Source organism: Amphiura filiformis, chromosome 5 (genome assembly GCF_039555335.1).
Source record: "Amphiura filiformis chromosome 5, Afil_fr2py, whole genome shotgun sequence".
NCBI lineage: Eukaryota > Metazoa > Echinodermata > Ophiuroidea > Amphilepidida > Amphiuridae > Amphiura > Amphiura filiformis.
In genome coordinates, this window is record NC_092632.1 from 25,323,547 (window position 1) to 25,346,144 (window position 22,598).

Sequence of the window (22,598 nt, forward strand, 5' to 3'; positions counted from 1 at the left end):
GTGTTATTACCCCATTTTGAGTAACCTCTTGCTATCTCAATGTTAGCACTTCAGACATTCAATACAGAATTACATGTAATTCACTTATCCGGATTTTTCACTTATCCGGCCAATGTTTGGTCCCATCATGGCCGGATAAGAGAGGTTGGACTGTATAGGGAAATACATATTTTCAGGAAATGTTAAAGCAGTTTCAGGTGCTTTGAGGCACTATTGTGTGCTCTGGCTTGCTTTAGTATTTTCCATATAATTCTGTAGTCAGCATCGCTATCTTTTAATTCCCATGTATTTTAAGTTCTGTACTATAAGTTCATCGCCTCTAAAGAGATAAAGAGGATTTTTACTCGCACTTTGTATATCTGCACCTACACAACTGCACGTTGTGAAGTCTCCATGGACAAGTTTCAAACTTTCTTGGAGTGAACTGACTGAAGACTAAGTTCTTTGTTTTGTTCTGAAACAACTACTATTTGTAATTAGCGTAACAAGTTTTAAAGGGGAAGGCCAACACACGTATGTTTGATCTGGTTTGTTGTCAGTAGTGACAGTGGCTTGGTACACTACCCACTCTTTGAGGCTGTGGCTAAGCATAGGGCATTCATTTTGCTTTCTACAGTTACATTCTCTAGGTTTCACTGGTTCCAGCTTTTGGGACAAGATTGTCTTACTGTGTCCATCAATGCTTTGTTGGATGTTGCTCATGCAGGATTAACTTATTTTGATGCTATTCCTGTTGAATGCGGAAATCCCTCATCGGTGATTTTGAGGAATGTTTGCCCAATGTTGGTAGCTACATTTTTGCTGAAGGGCAGATTGTACCATGTAATGTTTCTGTGGCGTTTTTTCCTTTGGTTATCAGGTACGTGTTGTGATCTTGGCTGTGGTGTGGGGGAGAATTTAAGCTGGTAGTTTTGTTCACTTTTGTCAAGCGCTTTTTGGTATAAAGGAGTGGCATACTTTCTATTGTTGTTTCCTGTTTTATAACTTGGTTTGTCACTATAAAACACCGTACTAATTTTTTGGTTGTGCATGTAATAACTTCAGGTTCTGTCTGTACAATAGAAGAACTATAACACAGTGGGTCAGAGTGACTTTTTTAAAGTGTTTGTTCTGGGCCATATTTGATACACCCATCCATGCTAAAGGTTTCTAAATATAAATCTTAGACAAGTTCTTTGACTGAAAGAAAAGTTTGACCAAATAGTTCTTATTTTACAACCTGAGTGAAGGAGAAAGTAATAATAAATCAACTCTCTTTCTCTTGCAGGGGATAAACATAACAATATAGTACATCTATATGAACGCGATTGCTCCGTACAGAGACGCCACCAGAAACTTATAGAGATCGCCCCTGCGCCTCATCTAAATGAAGAAATCAGACAACGAGTAGCCGGCGATGCTGTTAAACTAGGCAAGTTTGTGGGTTATGAGAATGCCGGTACCGTGGAGTTCTTAGTTGACCCAGAGGGCAACCACTACTTCATAGAGGTCAATGCTAGGCTTCAAGTAGAACACACTATAACAGAGGAAGTCACAGGGTAAGTAGGTGTTATTCAGCTGCAATAGATATTAATATTGTGTAATGGTTTATGTTGACAAGAATATATAGGATGTTTTTAGACGTCAGAAAATTTGGTGTCAATTGGCAACACAATTGTTGCAGAGATTCTTATTAAAAGATTTGCATGAATCCAAGTTGGTTGTTGGGCCAGAGCCAAAAATGGTCATCACTCAACCTAAAATTTAGAAATTGTTACGGGAGTGAATTTCTCCTCTGGTTTAATAGACCACTTACCAAAGATTATGAATCGGCAAAAAAAAGTAAAATTTGCCCGTCAATTTTGGAATACAAGCAATAAAATACTCACGTAGCGCCCTCTCGGTGTGGCGGGACGGAATTGTTAAATTTGATGTTACTGCATATTTAAAAAAGATAGGATTTTTTTGTTTATGGTATTATAAAGGTCTTCTGTATAGACAATTTCAGCACTAAAAAAAATGTCAGTGGACTTTGCAAAAATAAAGAAATAAATTAAAATATGTGTAAAATTCCAACCAAAAACATTATGAGGAAATTTTTTTACATTCGGAAGGGACGAAAAAAAAAAATTTAGTAAAAACTTTCCAAAATATCAACTATTATGGTAATAAACATTCCTGAGTACATACAAATTTGCTAGGCTCAAAACCATTTTAACTTCTTCTATTTCAGGCCTTTTGTGGTAGGATGCCAGCAATAATGCTATTTTCAAGGTCTTTGGTGTAAAACACGGCGCCGCCACATTTTGAGATGATTTTTTTAAGTTCAAGAATCTATGAAAAATTTCTTTCTCAGTCAATATTTTGCAATAATTTTTCATTGGAAGTGAAAGAAAAAACAATTTTGTCAGTTTTAAAGTGAATCAGTTGCTCTTTTTCTTGATTTTGACATGGTGGACAAAATTCCGTCCCGCCACATTCCGTCCCGCCACATTGACATGATTTTTAAAAATTAATGAACGTACTATAAAGAAGGGGGTGAATTTTATAATTCCTCCCATAACAAAAGAAGGATAGATGAAGTTAATACCAATGTTAGAAACAAATGTTTTATCCTGGTACTTTTGATAAAAATTCAACAAATGTACTGTGTTCACAAATACATGAAGTTTATCATTCCGTCCCGCCACATCAATGAATTTGTGTTACCGTGGCAACGTGTTGATTCTTAGGACTATTTTTCTTGTGTGTGAATGTAGTCTGTAACTTACTTGTTTATGTTAAGAACATAAAGAATCCATAAAATAAACAGGCACAGAGCTACAATTTAAAAGGCCTATCAAAATTCCGTCCAACTACAAACAGGAATTTTGGCTCTGGCCTTGTTGTAAATTAACAAAGTCTGCTCAATCAACATGGCAAGCACACATGCCACTGTTAAAAAGCATTCTGATAAAGCCTTTAAATTAAATTTCAGCTAAATGAAACACCTTGAAGTGCTAATACAAATGTTTGGTATTATGATATTAATCCTTTACCTGATTTACTAGCATATTTGTTTTATCGTAACTGCAGATTACTTTTTGGAGCTTGTGTGTAGATTTACAAGAGATCTTTAAGGCTCAGACTATGATCACAACATAGAATTTGGGCCAGGTTTAATTTAAATACAGGGCATTATTCCATAAATCACAGCTAATACAATACTTAATTCAACCTTGGTGTTTATATTTTTCACTCAGTGTGGATTTAGTGCAATCCCAGATCAAGGTTGCTGAGGGTTATTCTTTACCTGAGCTTGAGCTGACTCAGGATCAGATTCAGATCCATGGTAGTGCATTGCAATGTAGGATAACAACAGAAGATCCTGCTAAGAACTTCCAACCTGACACTGGTAGAATAGAGGTAGGTATAGTAAATTGATGTACACCTTTGATGAGAGCGTGCATTTCCACGATGTTGAAGGTGCAACTCACAACGCGTATGGTGATGTGAAATTAACAATGCGTAGAGCGCACATATACTACGCTTCAAAGGTGCTGTGGTAACATCACAGAAGTATGTGACATGATCAAGAGGAATGACTCTACTGTCAACAATTTTCAATTTAGATTTATTTATTCATTTATGCTTAAAAATGCTAAAGTATATGGTACAAACCCCAAGAATATTTAACTTCTGGACTGAGCACGACCCCCATCTTGAATTTTATTTTTGCGATGGTGTTTTTAGAATAAATTATCTAGAGCTGCATTATGGGAACTTTCATGTATTAGAGGTGTTCAAGGTCACATACTGAGGTCAAAGGTCATTTTAGGTAAACTTGTAGAATACCAAGACTTGGTTAAAATTTAGTCTCAAGATGCACACACAATCCATATTGCAATTTGCAAATGATCAATTTGGACATTAACAAATTATCTAAATTCTATGAGTAATAAAAGTATATGTACTAATGATAAGTAGCTGAAATGTGTGTTCCAATTGTGTTTTGTTCCTGCAGGTATACAAGAGTGGTGAGGGTATGGGTATCAGGATTGACAGTGCCTCGGCATTTGCAGGTGCCTATATCAACCCTCATTATGATTCATTACTTGTCAAGATCATCGCTCACTCAAGAGACCATCCCGGTGCTATTCACAAGATGCTGAGAGCATTGGCTGAGTTCCGTATTAGAGGTGTCAAGGTAAGAAGAGCTCTTGTCATAGGCATAGATCCAGGGGGGATGGGGAAGATCCATACAATCATCCAATGTTGATGCCTGTATGTGGGGTTTTGACCAAATTAACCTCATTTTTGGCCATTTTAGCCCAAAAAGTGCCAATTTTTCTGTGCTTGACACGAATATATTCAACCTTTGCACAATATTTTAAAATTTTAGCTTCAATATGGCAAAATTTTTGTAGCATAACATTTGTAGCATAAACTTATTTCGTTGCCAAAAGGTGCCTGATTCACAATACTTCCAAGATTTTTTTCCAACCCCATCCCCCCAATGTCAAAAAGAAATCTATGCCACTGGCTCTTGTTCGGAAATAGACAATATTTCAGTATTCATAACTTGCATATTACTTATCGCGATCCATTAAGACATGGGGCGAAGACTTTATCTCTTAGACCTTAGTTCCATATGTCATTGTATCAATCAAAACAATGTTTAAATTTTCTTATTAGTACTACAGCATGTCAATTTGTTGATCTAATATAGTGACTATATCATTCGTTGTTGTGTTTGTTCTTTAATTTTCAGACCAATATTCCATTCTTAGAGAATGTTTTGAGACATCAGCAATTCATTTGCGGCAATGTAGACACATACTTCATAGACGACAACCCGGCATTAACCAAGGACTTCAAAGCTTCTCAGAACAGGGCGCAGAAACTATTGCATTATTTTGGCAACTTAATGGTAAATGGACCGTCCACTCCGTTGGCTACCAATCTACCGCCTGCAACAGGGGAAGCACCAATTCCCAAATCACCATGGGGTAAGTATTAGGGTGTGGCATTCTGTGTGTTTCATTATACACAGGACAAATGAGGAGGTCAAAATGGTCATTTGACAGGTACATGGGACAACCATCTGCTGTGATTGGCTAACTTGATTTCCCGCATATGATATATTGAAAGCACTTAAAATTGTAGTGTTCTGTAGACTCCCTTGCTCTTTTGATTTAGACATCTCTTACTACATCCGAATACATTACAAAAAAAGAAGGAAGAAATTCGTTTTGGTCCAGTTGTCTGTGATTTGGGATTATTAAAGTGATGCATGTCATATACGTTTAGTAAAATTGCTATGACTCGGGTATGTTGTGTGTGTCATGTTCTCATATTAAATAAGGGAACATCCCTTGTTAATACTCACACATTTTCTTGTTAGTTCATCAAAACAAGGGACCATATGGCATCATGAATCCTCTGTGTGTCTGTATTTGTGTCAACCATAATGTAAGACTGGGTTAAAACTTGGGTGTCATATATGAACAGTCAAATCCTACTGTGATCATTATTATGTTTTAATGAATCCAAGTGTGTCAAAATATTGGATCCAAAACATAATAATGATAAAATTGGATGCTTTATGCCCAATATTTATTGGTCTTGCTATGAGTTTTAAAATATTGGAAAACTCATAGCGCGACCAACAAATATGGGCTTAGTCGATCCAATTTTATATCATTATCAAAAATTGGATGATTTACGCTCAATATTTATTTGTCTCACTATGAGTTATAAAATATTGGACTCGACTATGTGTTGTCCAATATCAATCTATCCAATTTTATGTCAAACTTGGCTCATAGCTGCAGTATGAGAATTTTCAGGTATTCAAGGTCACACCTTGAAATTTGACCTTTGACCCTTTTTGACACATAACTCCACAACCATAAATCATACATGCACAAAATGTATATTTTTGTGATTCAAAGACCAGATGAATAATTTGATATGCTTTGGAGTGAAATTGGAACATGTTTAATTTGTTACCCCTGTATGATCCTCTGGGGTCATTTTTGGGGTCATTTCTAGGGAACTTAACTTGGTAACAATGATCATTGGGTTAGAGCTTATAATACCCCAAAGATTGTTGAGGTCAAAGGTCCTATAAGGGTCAAATTTGTGATTCGTGTCAAAGTTGGTGGATATAAACCCAAAGAGGAGGGGAACATATCAAGCAAAGCACAGGCATGAGAATTTTCCTGCTTTTGCAGGATTTCTTGCTTTTTTGTGGTCCAAATGTCCGCACTTTCTTTTATTTTCAGCCCGTTTTTGGCCTTTTTAGCCTCATTTCACATGCTTTTTCAGTCCTTATCAGGTTTTTTCATGAATGATCATTCTCATGCCTGAAAGCAGAGGTCACTTGAGATCAATGTTCATGTAGTGGTAAAATTTCAAAATTGTTCCGATCAGGCTCAATATAAAATTGTGAATAATAAATTTACTAGCAAGACTTTGTTTTATGTTGTTGTTTTTTTGTTTTGTTTTTTTGCCACACAAGTCCTAACAACTTACGAGTTATACCTTTGTACTTAACATGCTAACGTCCATCTAACCAACAGTTTAATTTGTAAAGCTGTAGACTAGTACCCTGAAAATCCTACATCTGGATCCAGGATAGTCAGTGTATTTATAGAAACTGGCTGCCATTATTTTTCTAATCAAGACAATATACTTAAACCCATTATAAAACATTGTTTGTTTTCATGTGACTCTACTAATCTCTCAGAAGAACCAGGATTAGGTGAGGTTATGTAATGATATTATGCATGGCTGCTTGGTGTCGAAAACTTGCTGGAAAAGTAGTAGCTATACCATTTTTCACCCTGACGTGACATTGATGTCAGTGTGTATTTCATTGGGCGCAGCTTCAAATCATTAGAGTTCGCTCAAAGCGCTGACATACACATGTGCATGCTTAAAGACCCTGCAAAGCTGCGTGGGCAAAACAGCTGCCTCAACGCCTTGACGTCACTGCCACATCAGCTTGAAAAATGGTATAGTGATTATGCTAAATGGTTTCCACCTGCTGATATTTTTGCCAGGCTGATTTACACATCGTTTTTTTATTAGTTACATATGCATTGTGTTTCTGGTGTGCCCATCAGAAAAACTTGTCTCTCGATCCTTCCATTCAAAAGATCTCTTTGGGATACAATAATGTATTTGAATAGGTAGGTATTTGGGCTGGGAAATGCTAATTAAAATCTGTATCAAAAATGTTCAGAGTTCCTGTTTGCACTGTGCAAAAAATCCTGTTGTACATGTAAAAGGGGAAGCAGTCTGCATTTGACTGCGTACACACATGTTACACTTGAAGCACAGCAAATAACATTAATGATACAGGGTTAGATGCCTAATCTGCCTAATTAATGCTCAAATTCAATGTTTTGTCCATCTGTTGAAAGCTTTATTTTAAAATATGTTGGTAGTATGTACAACAATTCTACTTGGTTGAGAATGAAGATTAATGGTGAGCAGGTTCTGAGGATACGTAGTGCTAGATATGTTAATTACATGTAGGTACCTAATTGGCATAATTCATACTCAAAATGGTCCTCCCATCCATTCCGAAGCTCTATTCCGATGACAAGGCTATTTGGTGGGAGGGTGGAAGTTAATGGTCTGCAGGATAACTAATTGATTATATTAACAAGACAAAAAACCTTTGCTCTACTTTGGTTCACCTCACCGTTAATGTCAACAAACTGCCTTAGTGTGTGTGTGTGTGGGGGGATTGGGCCTGTGTACACTTACACTAGGGATGACCATCATAATTTCATGTTGCCCCTTTTGCTACAAAAGATTGTTTTCTGGAAAGAACTCATCAACAGAAGTATTTTGGTGGTTAAATGGTCAAAATCGGTCAAAAACTTTTCGAATTATGATTTTTCAAAGTTTCCCATTCTGACCGGTCATTGGAACGAAATAAATTGAGAAAGTCTAAATATAGCAATGTGAGCAAAATTGGTATAAGCATATATTTACCTTTTTATATTTCTTTATTTTAATATATATGCAAACATGAAACAAGCATATTGTGAAAGTATCAAAGGGGTTTCTTATGAAATGGCACTTTACTAGTCAATAGCATGAAGTATTTCTTCAAACCGAGGCACTGAAATCATGCTTTTAGAAAACATTTGCCAAAAATCATCCATAATGGCCAAAGTGGCACAAAATCAAAAGTCCAGGTGAACTTTTTTTCCACAACAATATACACTACACATAAGAAAAATACTAATGTACTACAAGGGATATTCAACATAGGAATCCAAACAATCAAGTACCAACATGCACAGCTTTGTCCTGATATCACTTCTGGGGTTTTAACAAAATGTTTAACCTCTATTGTGATTGGCAGCAGCATAAGGTATCTCTTTGATAGCTGATAATGCCCAGCCATTCAGCAAGTGGCTAATAACTGACCTTGATAGGCAGCAAGTGGCTAATAACTGACCTTGATAGGCTTGAATGAATACTGTCATGTGCTACAAAACCATCACACTCCAGGGCCTGGTCACTCTATATGCTACAGGGAGCACAGTACTTTAACAATGGAGTGAAAGACTCATTATTGATTAGGCGCGTATTTTAAAAGTACAGCTCCTGTGCGTGTATAGCAGCAAGTCAGTGCAGATGGTATAAATATAAGAAAATGTTTAGGGTTGAGATCAGGTGAATAATACAACAAATGAGCATGAAACTTCACATTTATGTTCAGAAAGGTGTCTATTTAACATGATTCGAAAGGTGTTTGGAAATTCCAAAGGGAAGCTGGTGATTTAATTTTTAACTCGAGATCTACTTGTCTGTTTTTTTTTTTCCTTTTTATAGAGGGTATGATAGAGGTAATAACAACAACTCTGCCAAATTACAGCTCAGTAGGTCAAGGTGTTCACCTGATCTTATTCATCTGAATATTTTGTGCCATTCTGAGCAGTGCTGCACTGGGCCACTGACAATTAAGCGCACTGTGGCGATGGACCAATTTTGACTCACACTTACAGAAAAACCAAATAAGTTATGATGCTGTAATTTGCAGGATAGTTACAAAACATAATTGGCATTAACATCTCCAATTTTTACAGAAAAATTATGAAAAATAAAAGAATGAGCTCAATTTAGAAATGTCTGTGCAAGCAGTGCACAGTTGAGCTCCCTGCATGTCTATGGGAGTGTTCTAATCAAGTTGATGATTCATTGGTCATCCCTACTTACACTATATGATTATACTTGATACTACAACCAGTGAAATACACACCTATGTCATTACCAAACTAAGTGAACCAAAGTTTAGCTTCTAAATGTTTAGATTCTTAAAATAAATTCATAACCTCATTAATATACGCAGCAAGTGCGATCCAATCACAGATAATATCTTTTAAATACGCGGACGCAAATGCAGGTCATTGAAAAAGTATAATGACCGCGTCTCGTGAAGTAGCTAAAAGTACGATCTACAATGACCGGGTTACGTGACGTGTTACGCGTTAGAACAATTTACGCGGACGCTGGCCGCCGTATTTGGACATCGCATGATTGCGTGCTATAGTATGATTGGTCGCTAGCGGTATTTCCTTAATGGGCTATTCGATTTTTTACAGGGAAAACGACAGATAAAGTTAAAATTGTGTTCTGTTTTCATATTAAAAGAAGGAAATGTGACGTAAATTGAATTTAAAAAAGTGAAAAGTGACGGTTATGAATGAGTTTAATGACTTTGCATCAGTTATATTTCGGGTATTGTGAAATATCTAAACATTGTGCTTTGGACCACGAAATATCCCTCTGGGCTGCGCCCCTCGGGATATTCCTCGGTTCCCAAGCACAATGTTTAGATATTTCACAATACCCTCAAAACAACTGGTGCGCAGTCATTAACCTCTAAATGTTTAGATTCTTAATAGAAATTAGAAAAGAGCATGTTTTCCACTTGGAGGAACATGCCTACATCTGTGTACAATTTTACATGCCTGAATAAATTTTTGTGTAGTAGATATTATATCTAAATGCTTGTAGTATACAAAACAAACCTTGCGGCCTTTTGTATTGTGTTTGAATGTAGTTCTGGTTTTCAGGCGTGCCTGAGAATGTCAGTTGCAATAGTGAAACATGCTACATATTTGCTTGAACCCTTTTCTGCTGGACAGAGAGTGCAATTTGTGAATGATATTGAAGAGGAGCTGTCATTTGTAATGCATTATGTTGCTCTCCATGTAAAGTATCTGTGTTTTTATACCGTAAAAACTCGAATGTGCTTACTATCAAGCGCTTTTAAAACATGCAAACATGAAGAGCCCCATCTACAAAAGTGTAAAGGGTTTTCAGCAAATCATCGATACACATAGTTATATATGAACAAGTAAGCCTGCAAATGTGTGTCTCAACCCCATTAGCTCAGTTGGTAAAGCACTGGACTTTGGTACAATTTCAAAAGCGCTCAACAGTAAGCACATATGCCAACTATCGAGTTTTTACGGTATATATCCAAGTGATGTATAGCTGTCATCAAAGCCACTTCAAATAGGGTTGAATACGTTGTTTTTCTTCAGATATAAAACCTCCTCCAGGCATGAGAGATATCCTTATCAATGGCGGCCCAGAAGCCTTTGCAAAAGCAGTGCGTCAGAATAAGGGTCTGATGTTGATGGATACAACCCTCCGAGATGCCCACCAATCACTACTGGCAACCAGGGTCAGGACCTATGACCTCAAGAAGATCTCACCATTTCTGGCACACAACTTCAACAATTTGTTCAGTGTAGAAAATTGGGGAGGTAGGTAAACACTACATCTTGATTATGTGTTGTTGTAGATGTTTTGCTTAGTGCCCCTCCCCTAATTGGTGCCTACTCTGGTCTTTCTAACTTTAAAACTTTTCAAAGTGCCTCATTTGTGCACATTTAGTGTAAAAAAATTATTGTATAATTAATATAGGCGAACCATTATGGACAATTACTTTAAGGTTATTAATTATTTTAAACTGTTGTGATTTGGTAGTTCACAGCATTTATTTAATGGTAGTGAGCTTTGGCAAAAACTGCATTGCTCAATTCATAGCTTAGTGTGTAGAAGAATTAAAATATCACAGATATACTTTTATAGGTGCTGCGGTTCTTGAGTTATGTTGTAAAGAGGGCTGAAACAACAACACTTTTGTAAAACGTACATAACTCATTAACAACAATAAATTAAGCAAGTTTGCAAAGTATACGATTTGTATAATGAACTTTTACAAAACATCAAGGTGTTATTTTTCAATAATATATTGATCTAGATAATGAAAATCGATTTTTAGGTTGCTTCGACCAACAATACCTCGTCTACCCTTAATGGCTCACATTTGTTTACAGTTCTTTTTTTCTTGTAATGAATTACAATAAAAGCATAGAAAAGTCCATTTTTACTTTCGGAAACAGATTACATAATAGATGCCCCTTGAGGGGACTAGTGTGTATGAGCGGGTGGGGGTGGTTGTGTAGAGGTTGTGGTGTACTCGCAGATGCTTGTGCGTTTGTACCCATCAGTACAATATCATTCTCTATAAATGTGCCATATATATTGAACCGTGTATCTAACCATTGATTCATTTAAACAGGTGCTACATTTGATGTGGCCATGAGATTCTTACACGAGTGTCCATGGGAGAGACTAGAAACACTGAGAGATCTTATGCCCAACATTCCATTCCAAATGCTGCTCCGTGGTGCTAATGCTGTGGGATACACTAGTTATCCAGATAATGTTGTATACAAGTGAGTAGTCATCATTTCGGTATTAGATGCAGATTCAGGAAACACATGCTTTATGTTAAGATGATCAACTTTGTTGGAAGTGAAAACAGAAATAATACTAAAGTATAGCATAATCAATGCTAACTTATAAGCAAGAATTGAGCTGTTTTTATTTCTGCCTATGCAAAATTATGCCAGGCATAATGTAAACTGAAACAATACTAATACTTCAGATGCCTCAATAGATATCAGATGACTTGTAAATTTCATAAAAGGGAGGCTAGTTGATTATGTCATAAACTCTTCTACCAAATCTACACCAGTTTCATTGTGTTGAAAAAGATACAATATCACCTGTGGGCCCAACACCAGCCATCTTAGATTTTGTCTGATAGAAACATGTATATAGAAGATGAAATCGCTATACTTTATAAAACTGCATTATTTTGTGATGTATATGATTTGAAAAATTCTGTAAGAAGCCCAGAATGTAAATACCTGGTAATTTAAGAACTTTAAATAAGTCCCCACAAATTTCAGTAATTCTATGGTTTGATTTGTGCAGATTCTGTGAATTAGCTCATCAGTCAGGCATGGACATCTTCCGTGTATTTGACTCTCTCAACTACTTGCCTAATATGATCCTTGGGATGGATGCTGCTGGAGCTTCAGGAGGTGTTGTAGAGGCTGCTATATCATACAGCGGTGATGTGTCTGATCCAAGTAGAAGCAAGTACACTATGGATTATTACATGAACCTGACCAATGAGCTGGTTAGAGGGGGTACACACATTCTTGGAATCAAGGTAGGATTGTGTCTCTTTTGTTTGTTCTGTCAGTTGGGGTTTTTTTCTGTATTATCATGATACTAGGGTTGGAATTGACAGCTATCACACTCTCTGTTTACACACTCACTGTTACTATAAAACTACAAACAACAATGGTAAGAAAGAGACTGGTGAGCATGTGTGAGGAAAACAAACTTTGTCCAGCGCAAATGAGTTGTCCTCAATCTAAATGTCGGCAGTGGACATGGATGCATCCAGTAGAGTCAACACGTCAGGTGGACCACATCTTAAAATGCACTGTTTGGTACCTTTTAAATACATGATACACAAGCAAACTTCAACTTGTGCAAAGAATCAGTCACAGCTCATTAAAACCCAATGACATCACCAGCTCAAATTACATGTATGTAACTGATGTAAGTGGCACCAACATTACCCAATTACAATGGCTTTTATTAAAAAATCACAAGTTTTTCTGGGTTTTTCAAAGTTTTTCTATGGAAGTTTAGGGTTTATTGAAGCCACTAGTGTAAGAAATACAAGTTGAGGTAGTCAAATGTAGATGGACAAAAGTAATATCCATGAGCACTTTTTCAGAGTCCAGAACATATTTTCTTGAAAATCAATGCACCTGATTTGTCAGTCCAGTGCACATGGGGTTGTAATGTGAGCAGCTGTATGCACTGTTGGTTGGTGGTTTCCCAATTGTGTGCTTGTTAATCATGGTGGTGGTACCTGGTGTATTCTCTCCAATAAGTTGTATAGTGCCAATGGTGTAAGTTTGATTGTGTGATAGACATGAAATTATGGTGGTTTCAGTACAGAGTTCTGAATAGAATTTCAACCACCAATACCTGTATAAAACTTAGCCAAAGAAATAATAGTTTGTGTACTTTTTGGAATGAGGAACCTGAAACCAGTAATTATGTTGCTCTTTGTCTTTTTAGGATATGGCAGGGTTGCTCAAACCCAAAGCAGCCACCATGTTGATTGGCTCAATACGTGACAGATACCCAGACCTCCCTATTCATGTTCATACCCACGATACGTCAGGTGCAGGAGTGGCGGCCATGTTGGCTGCAGCAGAAGCTGGTGCTGATGTGGTGGATGTTGCTGTGGATTCCATGTCAGGGATGACTTCCCAACCCAGTATGGGAGCCATTGTAGCAGCATTAGAAGGAACAGAACAAGACACTGGTAAGATGTGTGTTAACATCAGTGTTACAAAACATATCAATTGGTAACTTATTCCAACAAGTACAAGTAATTTAAAGTACCATTTCGCAAAATTTAAATGACATTTTTGCTACAACTTTCTATGAAACTTTGCAACTTTTAAGCAATTTGAGCAAGCTTTTGGGCATATTTACTGCAATAAAACATATTCATAAGTATCTGCACATGTGCCAATCACAAAAGGCATTTTGGGGCACATACATTGGGCTATTCCAGTTGAAATTCATACACCCCCTGTGGAAAATGTGACCTTAATCTCACACACAAAAGGTGTAGATTTTGAATGGAATCACCCATTCAGGTAGCCCCATTGGAAATTCAAACTCCTTGTGTGAAAGATTAAGGAATGCCTTCCATAGGAGATGTATGGATTTCAACTGGAATGTATGTTGACAATCCAACCACAAGTCAGCTGATCAAATTTTAAGTGCTTCTTGTTGCCATGTCAATCAGTTGTTTGTAAGATGCTAACATACAAGAGGATCCAGGCTATTTTACCAATCACTTTACCCCATCTCTCATGATACAGTGCAAATTAAAACATAATACAGCATATTTTGGCCAATTCTTTTGGGCATCTGTGTTTGGTTCTGCTATGCATGCAATTCATAAGCAACACATTGTTAGGTTAATCCCTAGCAAACTTGTCAAAATCTTGTCCTCAAAGGTGAAAAATAAAACTGAAAATGAATCCAACTTGGCTGATCAAATGGGCACTCAAACCTTGAGCAGAAATTTGCAGTAAAGGGCATGAATTTCACCCAACATCACAGACCGTGTTTAGGGTCCCAATTTCAGGCTCCTTTGATAAAATGGCTAATGCGTAATGGCACAATCGACTAGCAAGTCACCATTTAGGTGGGAATTCAATGATAGTGCTGTCTGAAATTCTATTTTCTTGCCCCAATTCCACACAAACCACAACAATAGTCCCGACCATTAGTAAGTGAAATGGTCAAGAAGATATCAAAGAAGGTAAGTAATGAGGGTGGTATTTTCACTTGATTTAGATCAGTGCCCCCTCCCCTGTGTAGTTTTGACATATTAACATTTTTAGGTGTTTCTGTGTAATATGCAGGTATTCCTCTAGAAAAGGTGTTTGACTACAGCGCCTACTGGGAGATAGCTCGCCAGTTCTATGCTCCATTTGAATGTACAGTGACCCTGAAGAGTGGTAACGCAGACATCTATCGTAACGAGATCCCAGGCGGCCAGTACACCAACCTACAATTCCAAGCATTCAGTTTAGGTCTGGGAAATCAGTTTGTGGAAATCAAGAAAGCTTATGTAGAAGCTAACAAGTTGCTGGGTGATCTGATTAAGGTACACAATACTGTAAAATATTTGGACTATTCCAGTTAAAATCCATATGCCCCTAATAAGGAAGACATGGCCATAATCTTTGTCACAGGGAATGTCAAATGGGTTTACCTGAATGAGTGACTCCATTGGGAATCTGCACTCCTTGTGTGGGAGAATTAGGCCATGTCCTCTATTATAGGGTGTATGGATTTCAATTGGAACAGTCCAATTGTGTGATTTATGATATACTATGGCTAATTCCACATTAACATTGATTATCGATTGGATATCCCTAGTCGCATTTCTGATAAGTAACATAATATAAAAAACCTGCTCCTTGTGATTGCTTAGTATGGGCATTGGGCTATTCTAATTGAAATCCATACAGTGAGTGTAAATTTTACATGGCGTCGCCCATTCAGATAAGCCCATTTGAAATTCACACTCGCTGTATGGAAGATTAAGATCATGTCTTCCATAGGGGTGTGTGTATTTCAAATGGAATAGCCCATGAATGTATCTTGTTGATGTAATAATTTATAGACACTATTTGTAAGTTTGTGACTGTAACAGTACAAAAGTAACTATTTGTGCTATCTTAGGTTCTATTCAGAATGAATGAACTATATACAATGTACATTGTGGGAGTTGTATAAGCAAATGGGTCCCCTACAGTCAGTCTGCTCTGAAGTACGAAGTACCGACGCAAATGCACACATTGTGCCGATGCAAACGCACACATTGTGCCGACTTTGAAGGCACGCATACCTGCAGCAGAGATGCAGCACTGCGCACTGTTTGCGCGTTGTCACTTTGTACTTCAGAGTGGACAAACTGTACTTTTTACCATTTATAAAATTTCTTTCCTATTATTTATATATTTTATTTATATTGTAATAGGTGACACCATCCTCAAAAGTAGTGGGTGATCTGGCTCAGTTCATGGTGCAGAACAAACTCACCGCTCAGATGGTCGAAGAGCAAGCAGAGGAACTTTCATTCCCTATGTCTGTGGTAGAATTCTTACAAGGATATTTGGGAGAACCATACGGTGGATTCCCGGAACCATTGAGATCAAAGGTAGGACCCAGTGGTTGCCACTCGCTTTTTTTAAGTCTGTTGTAAGATTGTTACAAGGATATATTTGGGATAACCATATGAAAGACTCCCAGAACCATTCAGGACAAAAGTAGGTCTAATGGGTGCTGGTGTGGGAAATGAGAGGTGTGGATTTGGTTGGGGAGTACTCTGTTGGAACTGAAATGAAGCGTTTTACCTTGTAACCATTTTTAGAGAGAGTAAAGTATCTTATATGAAGAGTTCAGAAGCAGAATGCAATAAATGCCATTCGGGATATTGGTGTTCATTACATTCTGCACAGAAATATCATGTACTGCACCAAATAAATACAACAGGATACGTATGCACATTGTCATCAGTGCTGTTTATTTTTACAGCAGGTGGCCATAACGCTAATCAAGGTACTAGCGTTTGCATCTGAACTCCTCATTATACTCTTGGCTTTAATTTGTGGTAGTCCATGTAAAATGTATACTTATGATTAATATTTTTTAATATATTTATTTGATTCAAAGCGTTTAAGAATGAGAATAAAAGTATTGTTTTTAGCCGCTCATCTATCATCTCATATAACATGCATTTAAAACAACTCGGCTTTGCCCTGTTGTTTTACTTAAAATAATGATGTCACCCATGCTATATGAGACGATAGATGCACGACAGCAGCTAAAAACAATATCTTTATTCTCTAATGGGTACACAGGTGCATCAAGAATACTGCAGCTTGCTGCTTAATTTTAGCTAAGTTGTACAGAACTCCTCGCTTAATTCCAACAGTTCTTTTCAGAACTGAATTCTATGAAAAGCACAGATCATGCGCAATTATCAAAACATATTTGTGCAAACAATTTCTGCCGATTTTAATGTGCATTCCTTCATGCAGTGTGCTAGTATAAGAGCAACACAGTGACTGTCAGTGCTCAGTGAACACAGTCTCGCCATTTTTTGAATGGTTGTAATGTTTTTGTTTACCGCATGTGACATCTTGCTGAACTTATTTCCAAATATTTTCGATAATTGCTTAAAGGTGTATTGGAGCATTGGGGAGTGTAGAGACAGAAGTCAGGTGGTTGTGAAATATCACAAATAAATTTATAAATTTGAAAATTTGTAAACTAACACTGAAGCAAAAATTCACATGATTCTATGTTTTATTACATTCCCACTACTAGGTTTTGAAGAACCAGCCAAGAATTACAGGTCGCCCAGGTGAGAGTTTGGAGCCTTTTGACTTTGACAAATTGGAGGATGAACTTAAAGAGAAGTACGGAAAGCACATCAGAGATGTTGACGTTGTGAGCAGCGCACTCTATCCAAAAGTGTTTGATGATTATCAGTTGTTCCGTCAAGATTACGGGCCAGTAGATACGATTAATACCAGGCTGTTTTTAGTTGGACCAAATGTCGCAGAGGAATTTGATGTAAGTAAAGTTGTTTATTATATGCAAGTTTCTGAAACATAGCCTAAGTCTCTGTAAGTATCATATTGGGTTTGCCAAACGGTTACTTGGACTGATCCTATCAGTATTGTAATGGTTATATTGCAACATCCAAGATCTTACAGAGCACATTAAATTACCAGTGTGGTGCTGAGGTAGAGGATCCAAGATATGATTCTCTGTGCGATGAGCCACACACATGTAATAAAATGAGCTGATGTTGATTCTTTGTTTTCCAACCTCAAATAGAGGCCGTCAGCGTGACGTCATATGCCGCCATCTTGTGGGTACACGCTGTGATGGTCTTTCGATCTCCATGCATAAACACGCAAGTCATTTGTACCCACAAGATGGCGAAAGGCTGACGGCCTCTATTGATTACATCAAAGATCTTATGGAGCTGTACATGCTGTGCATATTTGCCAACAATGCATGCATTGTTTGTTCAGATAATTTAGTGTCTTATTTAAAATGTCCAATTTAACCCTATGGGCATTAACAGCCAAATTATCAGCATCTAAGAACTATTTTAATTGGTTGCAAAATGAACTAATTCATGTATTCAGCCAATCACAGATATGGTAAGAATAGTGAGTTGGGCTGATAAGCTTTAAATTGCTCAAATATCTGAAAACTATATTTTCATAGGTTACACAAATGTGATGCGATCCAGCAAAATCAGCCGGAACTTGGAAATATTAAATTTTCTGTTTTTTATATAGGATAGTGAAAAGCATTTACAAATCTGGAATTTGCAGAAAACACCATTAACATTGAACAACCAGTTTCAAAGATATGAGCAATTAATATATAATTTTCAAAACAACAGGGAACAAAAGGAAATATTTCCTTTGTATGGCTATATCTCAAAATCAATATTTCTGAGTTCTGACTGATTTTGCGCGGCTTGATCGCATCACAAATGATGATTTGTAATTATCAGGGGCACTGTAAGGAAGGCAGTAGTGCCCATTAAATTAAAAAGGCTGCTATTTTGTAGCCTTGGTAGCACTAGCTAGGGACAAACACTGCAATGCATCGGTGTTACCATATAGTGTCGGTTATCTCAGGGACTGTCTTTTGGAATTTGCAGGAGAGCATTAAATAGCTCTTCTGGAGCCTTCAAGGAGAGCTGTTTAGAGCATTTATAATAGAATGTTTGGAGAGAATGGTGAACTAAGGAAAGCTAAAAATTACTCTCCTATATCAGGTTTAAGGAGAGCAGTAGAGAGCAATTGCTCTTGCTCTCCTCAGAAGGCAATCCCTGCTATCTGTTTCTTTGTGATTTTGAAAACCTGTTATAATTGTACTTGCTTCATAGTACTGTGCTGATACTGACTTTAATGAGTTAAATACATTTTTTCAGCAGTTCTTATTTAAACCATTTGTAAATTGAATTGCTGCCTCTTGTACACAATACACATCATAGCCAGTTGTCTGGTAGTTGGTAATTATTCAGACTGACTTGTGTTATACACATCTGAACCACTACCTAGAAATCTTGTAACTTTTTATTACTATATATCTGCCACTTTCGTTCTTGAATCTTAGGCTGAGATTGAGCATGGAAAGACACTACGCATCAAGATGTTGGCTGTAGGTGAACTGAATGAGAAGACTGGTATCAGGGAGGTATTCTTTGAACTCAACGGCCAACTCAGATCTGTCTTGATCAAGGACAAACAAGCTATGAAGGTAGGGCAACATGACTGTATACATAGTTTGTGTAAATTTATCATAAGAAGGACATTCAGAAAGTTCTGTTTCAACTTTAATAACCTAAGTGCTATCAAGTCTGGTAACATGTTTCTACTGAGAACACTTATTGTTTAGGACGTGGGTATACATAGACCTGTTATCCAGCTCAGTAGAAACCATCCATACCATTTTGTTTCCAATCAACATGGCACACCAACTTCACCACCTACTCGGAATAGATTATTACTGTGTTGCATACTGCTATGCATGCAGCGTAGAGTAGAGTTAACGTTAGAGTTCAAACACGGCCTGGATTCCGGTAAAAGGTGTGTTGGTAACAGACCTGTGTTTGCCATGTTATAAGTAGAAACTCGCTAAAGCATTTCCCACCCTGATGTGCAGTGACTTCAAAGCGTTGAGGCAGCTGTTTCGTGCACTCATTTATGTAGCGTCTTAGGTGCGTGCGTGTGTACGCCAGCACTTTGAGCGAACACTAGTGATTTGTTGCTGCGCCCAATGAAATGCACACTGACGTCACTGCCACATCACGGTGGACAATGCTTTATGTATCGGGTCATGAAATGTCACCATCTTTTTGGTTGAAATGTGTGATGTGGTTGCTCGTATGCCATAATTGGTGTACATCATAGACAAAGTGCTGAAGCAATTGCAATGTGATTGGATTTATAGACTTATAAATATTTGCACATAACTGACAATAATAATTTATAACATTTTTAAAACCAATTTTCACTTTTACTTCTAGACAATGCATGTGCATCCCAAAGCCAAGAAGGATGATAAGTGCTCCCTTGGAGCCCCCATGCCAGGTGAGGTGATAGATGTACGCGTCAAGCCTAAAGACAAAGTAGAGAAGGGCGATCCAGTCGTCATCGTCAGTGCCATGAAGATGGAGATGGTGGTCGCTGCACCAGTCTCGGGCATTGTTAAGGATGTATACGTCTCCAAAGGGTCACCGGTAGAAGGCGGTGATTTACTAGTGGAGATGCAAGAATGAATCGTTTGATGAGAGATAGAACAGGTTGTATCTGAAGATGAAGGAAATATTCATGTAAACTCAGGCTGGTTCCAAGCATGAAGTAACATCATCCATCCCATTGAAGCAGTTGTTATTTTGTATATTGTGCCATAGTGTGTCTGCATATCAATATTTATTGCAAGCCTTTTCATTCATACTTGCATTGCACCATTGGATGTAGAATTTGGTTTAAACAGGGAACTGAGAGGCTGAAAGTGGCAATTTCTAGTACCCCAGAGCTCCCACAGGGTTCACTTGTATACTTCAGTTCTTGAACCATATGAGTATATTATGTTATGTAATATCCTAGTATCAATTGCACACCCCAAGTTTACTTTCATTTTTTGTGCAAATATAATGTATAATTCATTAATCCCAGATTAGAAGAGCTGTGAAGTTGTGTGTATAGTTAAATTTGAATACAATTACTGCAAATGGCTGGAAAAGTCAATTACTTATACAGTGGCCCCGAGAATAGTTGTAAAGCTAACTCAAATCCCAGTTGTTACCAAGTGTAAGTAAATTTCTTGTGTATGAGGTATGTGAAAAATGTATTTTCTCCCAGGACATTTACAATATATGCAAAACACAAGTTGGATATTGTGTCCTCAAAATGATGTATGTGGGAAGAGTTATCACAGCCTGAGAGTAGAGTTATGTCACATTTTATTTTCAGTCATGCAAGAATACTGTATGACTATATAATTAGTATCATTCAATTACCTTGAACTAATGTACTTTTATGTAATCATGATGGGAGGGAGTGTGCACCAGTTTAATAGTAAGTTGTTATTTTTCTGCAAGGTATAACAGTAGTATTTCAAATTATTTCTTATGTTAGTAACATATTTTTGATAGTAGTGAAATTATTACATAAATAACACTGGGAATGGGACCAGGGTTGTGCTGTACACAATTTTTATTTTACCAGTAAAGATGAACTTTCTTGCACGTTTATCGCAATATTACAAATATTTGTGTTTTTAAGAAAGAAAATGTGTTTTATGTATATCTGATATACCCCGGTAATTGAAGTACTTATGGCTAATGTCCTGATAACTGCTTCTAAAGTAGACACTTGACTTGTATAGCAACTTGTATGAAAATTCACCCACAGTTTTACGATGTTTAGCAGCTTATTCATATATACCAAAGTGTGTTTATGTAAAGATAAATCACATCAAAGTTTATGAAGTTATAGCGACTATGTGTATGAAGCTTTAACAGTCAAAAGTTAAATCATGAAAATACAAATAATGCTGTAAGACAGTGTAATAGTATGGTAAAACAACAATAATTATTACAATTATTACAATTATCATTCTTGTAAATTAGTGCTGAAAAAGTGTGACTGTGTATAGACTTTTGCTCATCATGTAGATTTATTTGTCATTTCAATGCAACATATAAATAATCGAAAGTTACTCAAATCTGTATTTTTACTTCTAAATTACACACTAAAAGTATGTCACTTTCTACCAAAAAAATCTATTTCTTAAGTATGTATCATGTATATTAAAAACAAATCACCTTTTCAGATAATCTGTACTGCGCCCAAATTTGACAATGTAGTCTACATGTATATACCTGCATGCTTGGTGTGCTTCTGGAGCATTGTATGTTGACAGTATGGTCCCATATTATGCGATAATGATAGACCTTGATTGATCCATTTACATTATGGGTAAGAGTGATGTCCAAGCATCGATTAGAAGTAACCTGGAGTCAATTTCACAAAGAGTTGTAATAATACATGTACATGTGTAGTGCTAAATCCATTTCAAGTCCCAAACAACTCACAGGATTTGTATGTTAGAATTACGCTGGGTTTAGAATTACAACACATTCAATTGTTAGTGAATGCAACCCCTGATTTATAACATTTCTGAAATTTACATGGGAAATGTTTTTACCATTATCAGGGTAGAATTAATGCTATCTTACGCTAAGTGAACTCAGCAAATCCATGTTTGGAAAATGCCTGTGGAGGGGGGACTCGGTAAAAATGACCATACCGATGTGCTGCAAACATAGGTCATATTTCCATCGGTCATTTTGTATATCATCTCAGGACCCTTTTTCAGAAATCAATTTTGGTATATGGATGGTTATTTGATTTTTTCTTTAACATTTTTGGACAAATAGCCCAATTTTGCAACATTGAAGCCAAAATTTGATGGAATCTTAACTTTTGTGGAAAATTGTTAAAGCAGTGGCTCCACTTTGGGTGTGTCAATGCACCTCACTACCCAAACTAAACTTGAATGTAATGAAGCGATTGGACTGAAGAAAACCAAGT

General features: G+C 37.0%; 1 protein-coding gene across 1 annotated transcript in view; it reads left to right on the forward strand.

The window, feature by feature from the left end:
- LOC140152853 (pyruvate carboxylase, mitochondrial-like) overlaps positions 1 to 21,313 on the forward strand; it is a 43,186-nt gene extending 21,873 nt beyond the window's left edge. Inside the window, 14 exon segments of the mRNA XM_072175377.1 lie at positions 1,268 to 1,538; positions 3,222 to 3,384; positions 3,983 to 4,165; positions 4,730 to 4,967; positions 6,710 to 6,724; positions 10,536 to 10,760; positions 11,582 to 11,738; positions 12,283 to 12,523; positions 13,453 to 13,702; positions 14,820 to 15,064; positions 15,944 to 16,123; positions 17,296 to 17,544; positions 19,114 to 19,257; positions 20,027 to 21,313. Coding sequence (XP_072031478.1) covers positions 1,268 to 1,538; positions 3,222 to 3,384; positions 3,983 to 4,165; positions 4,730 to 4,967; positions 6,710 to 6,724; positions 10,536 to 10,760; positions 11,582 to 11,738; positions 12,283 to 12,523; positions 13,453 to 13,702; positions 14,820 to 15,064; positions 15,944 to 16,123; positions 17,296 to 17,544; positions 19,114 to 19,257; positions 20,027 to 20,278 — 2,813 coding nt within the window. The 3' untranslated portion in view covers positions 20,279 to 21,313.
- The last annotated feature ends 1,285 nt before the right edge of the window (positions 21,314 to 22,598 follow it).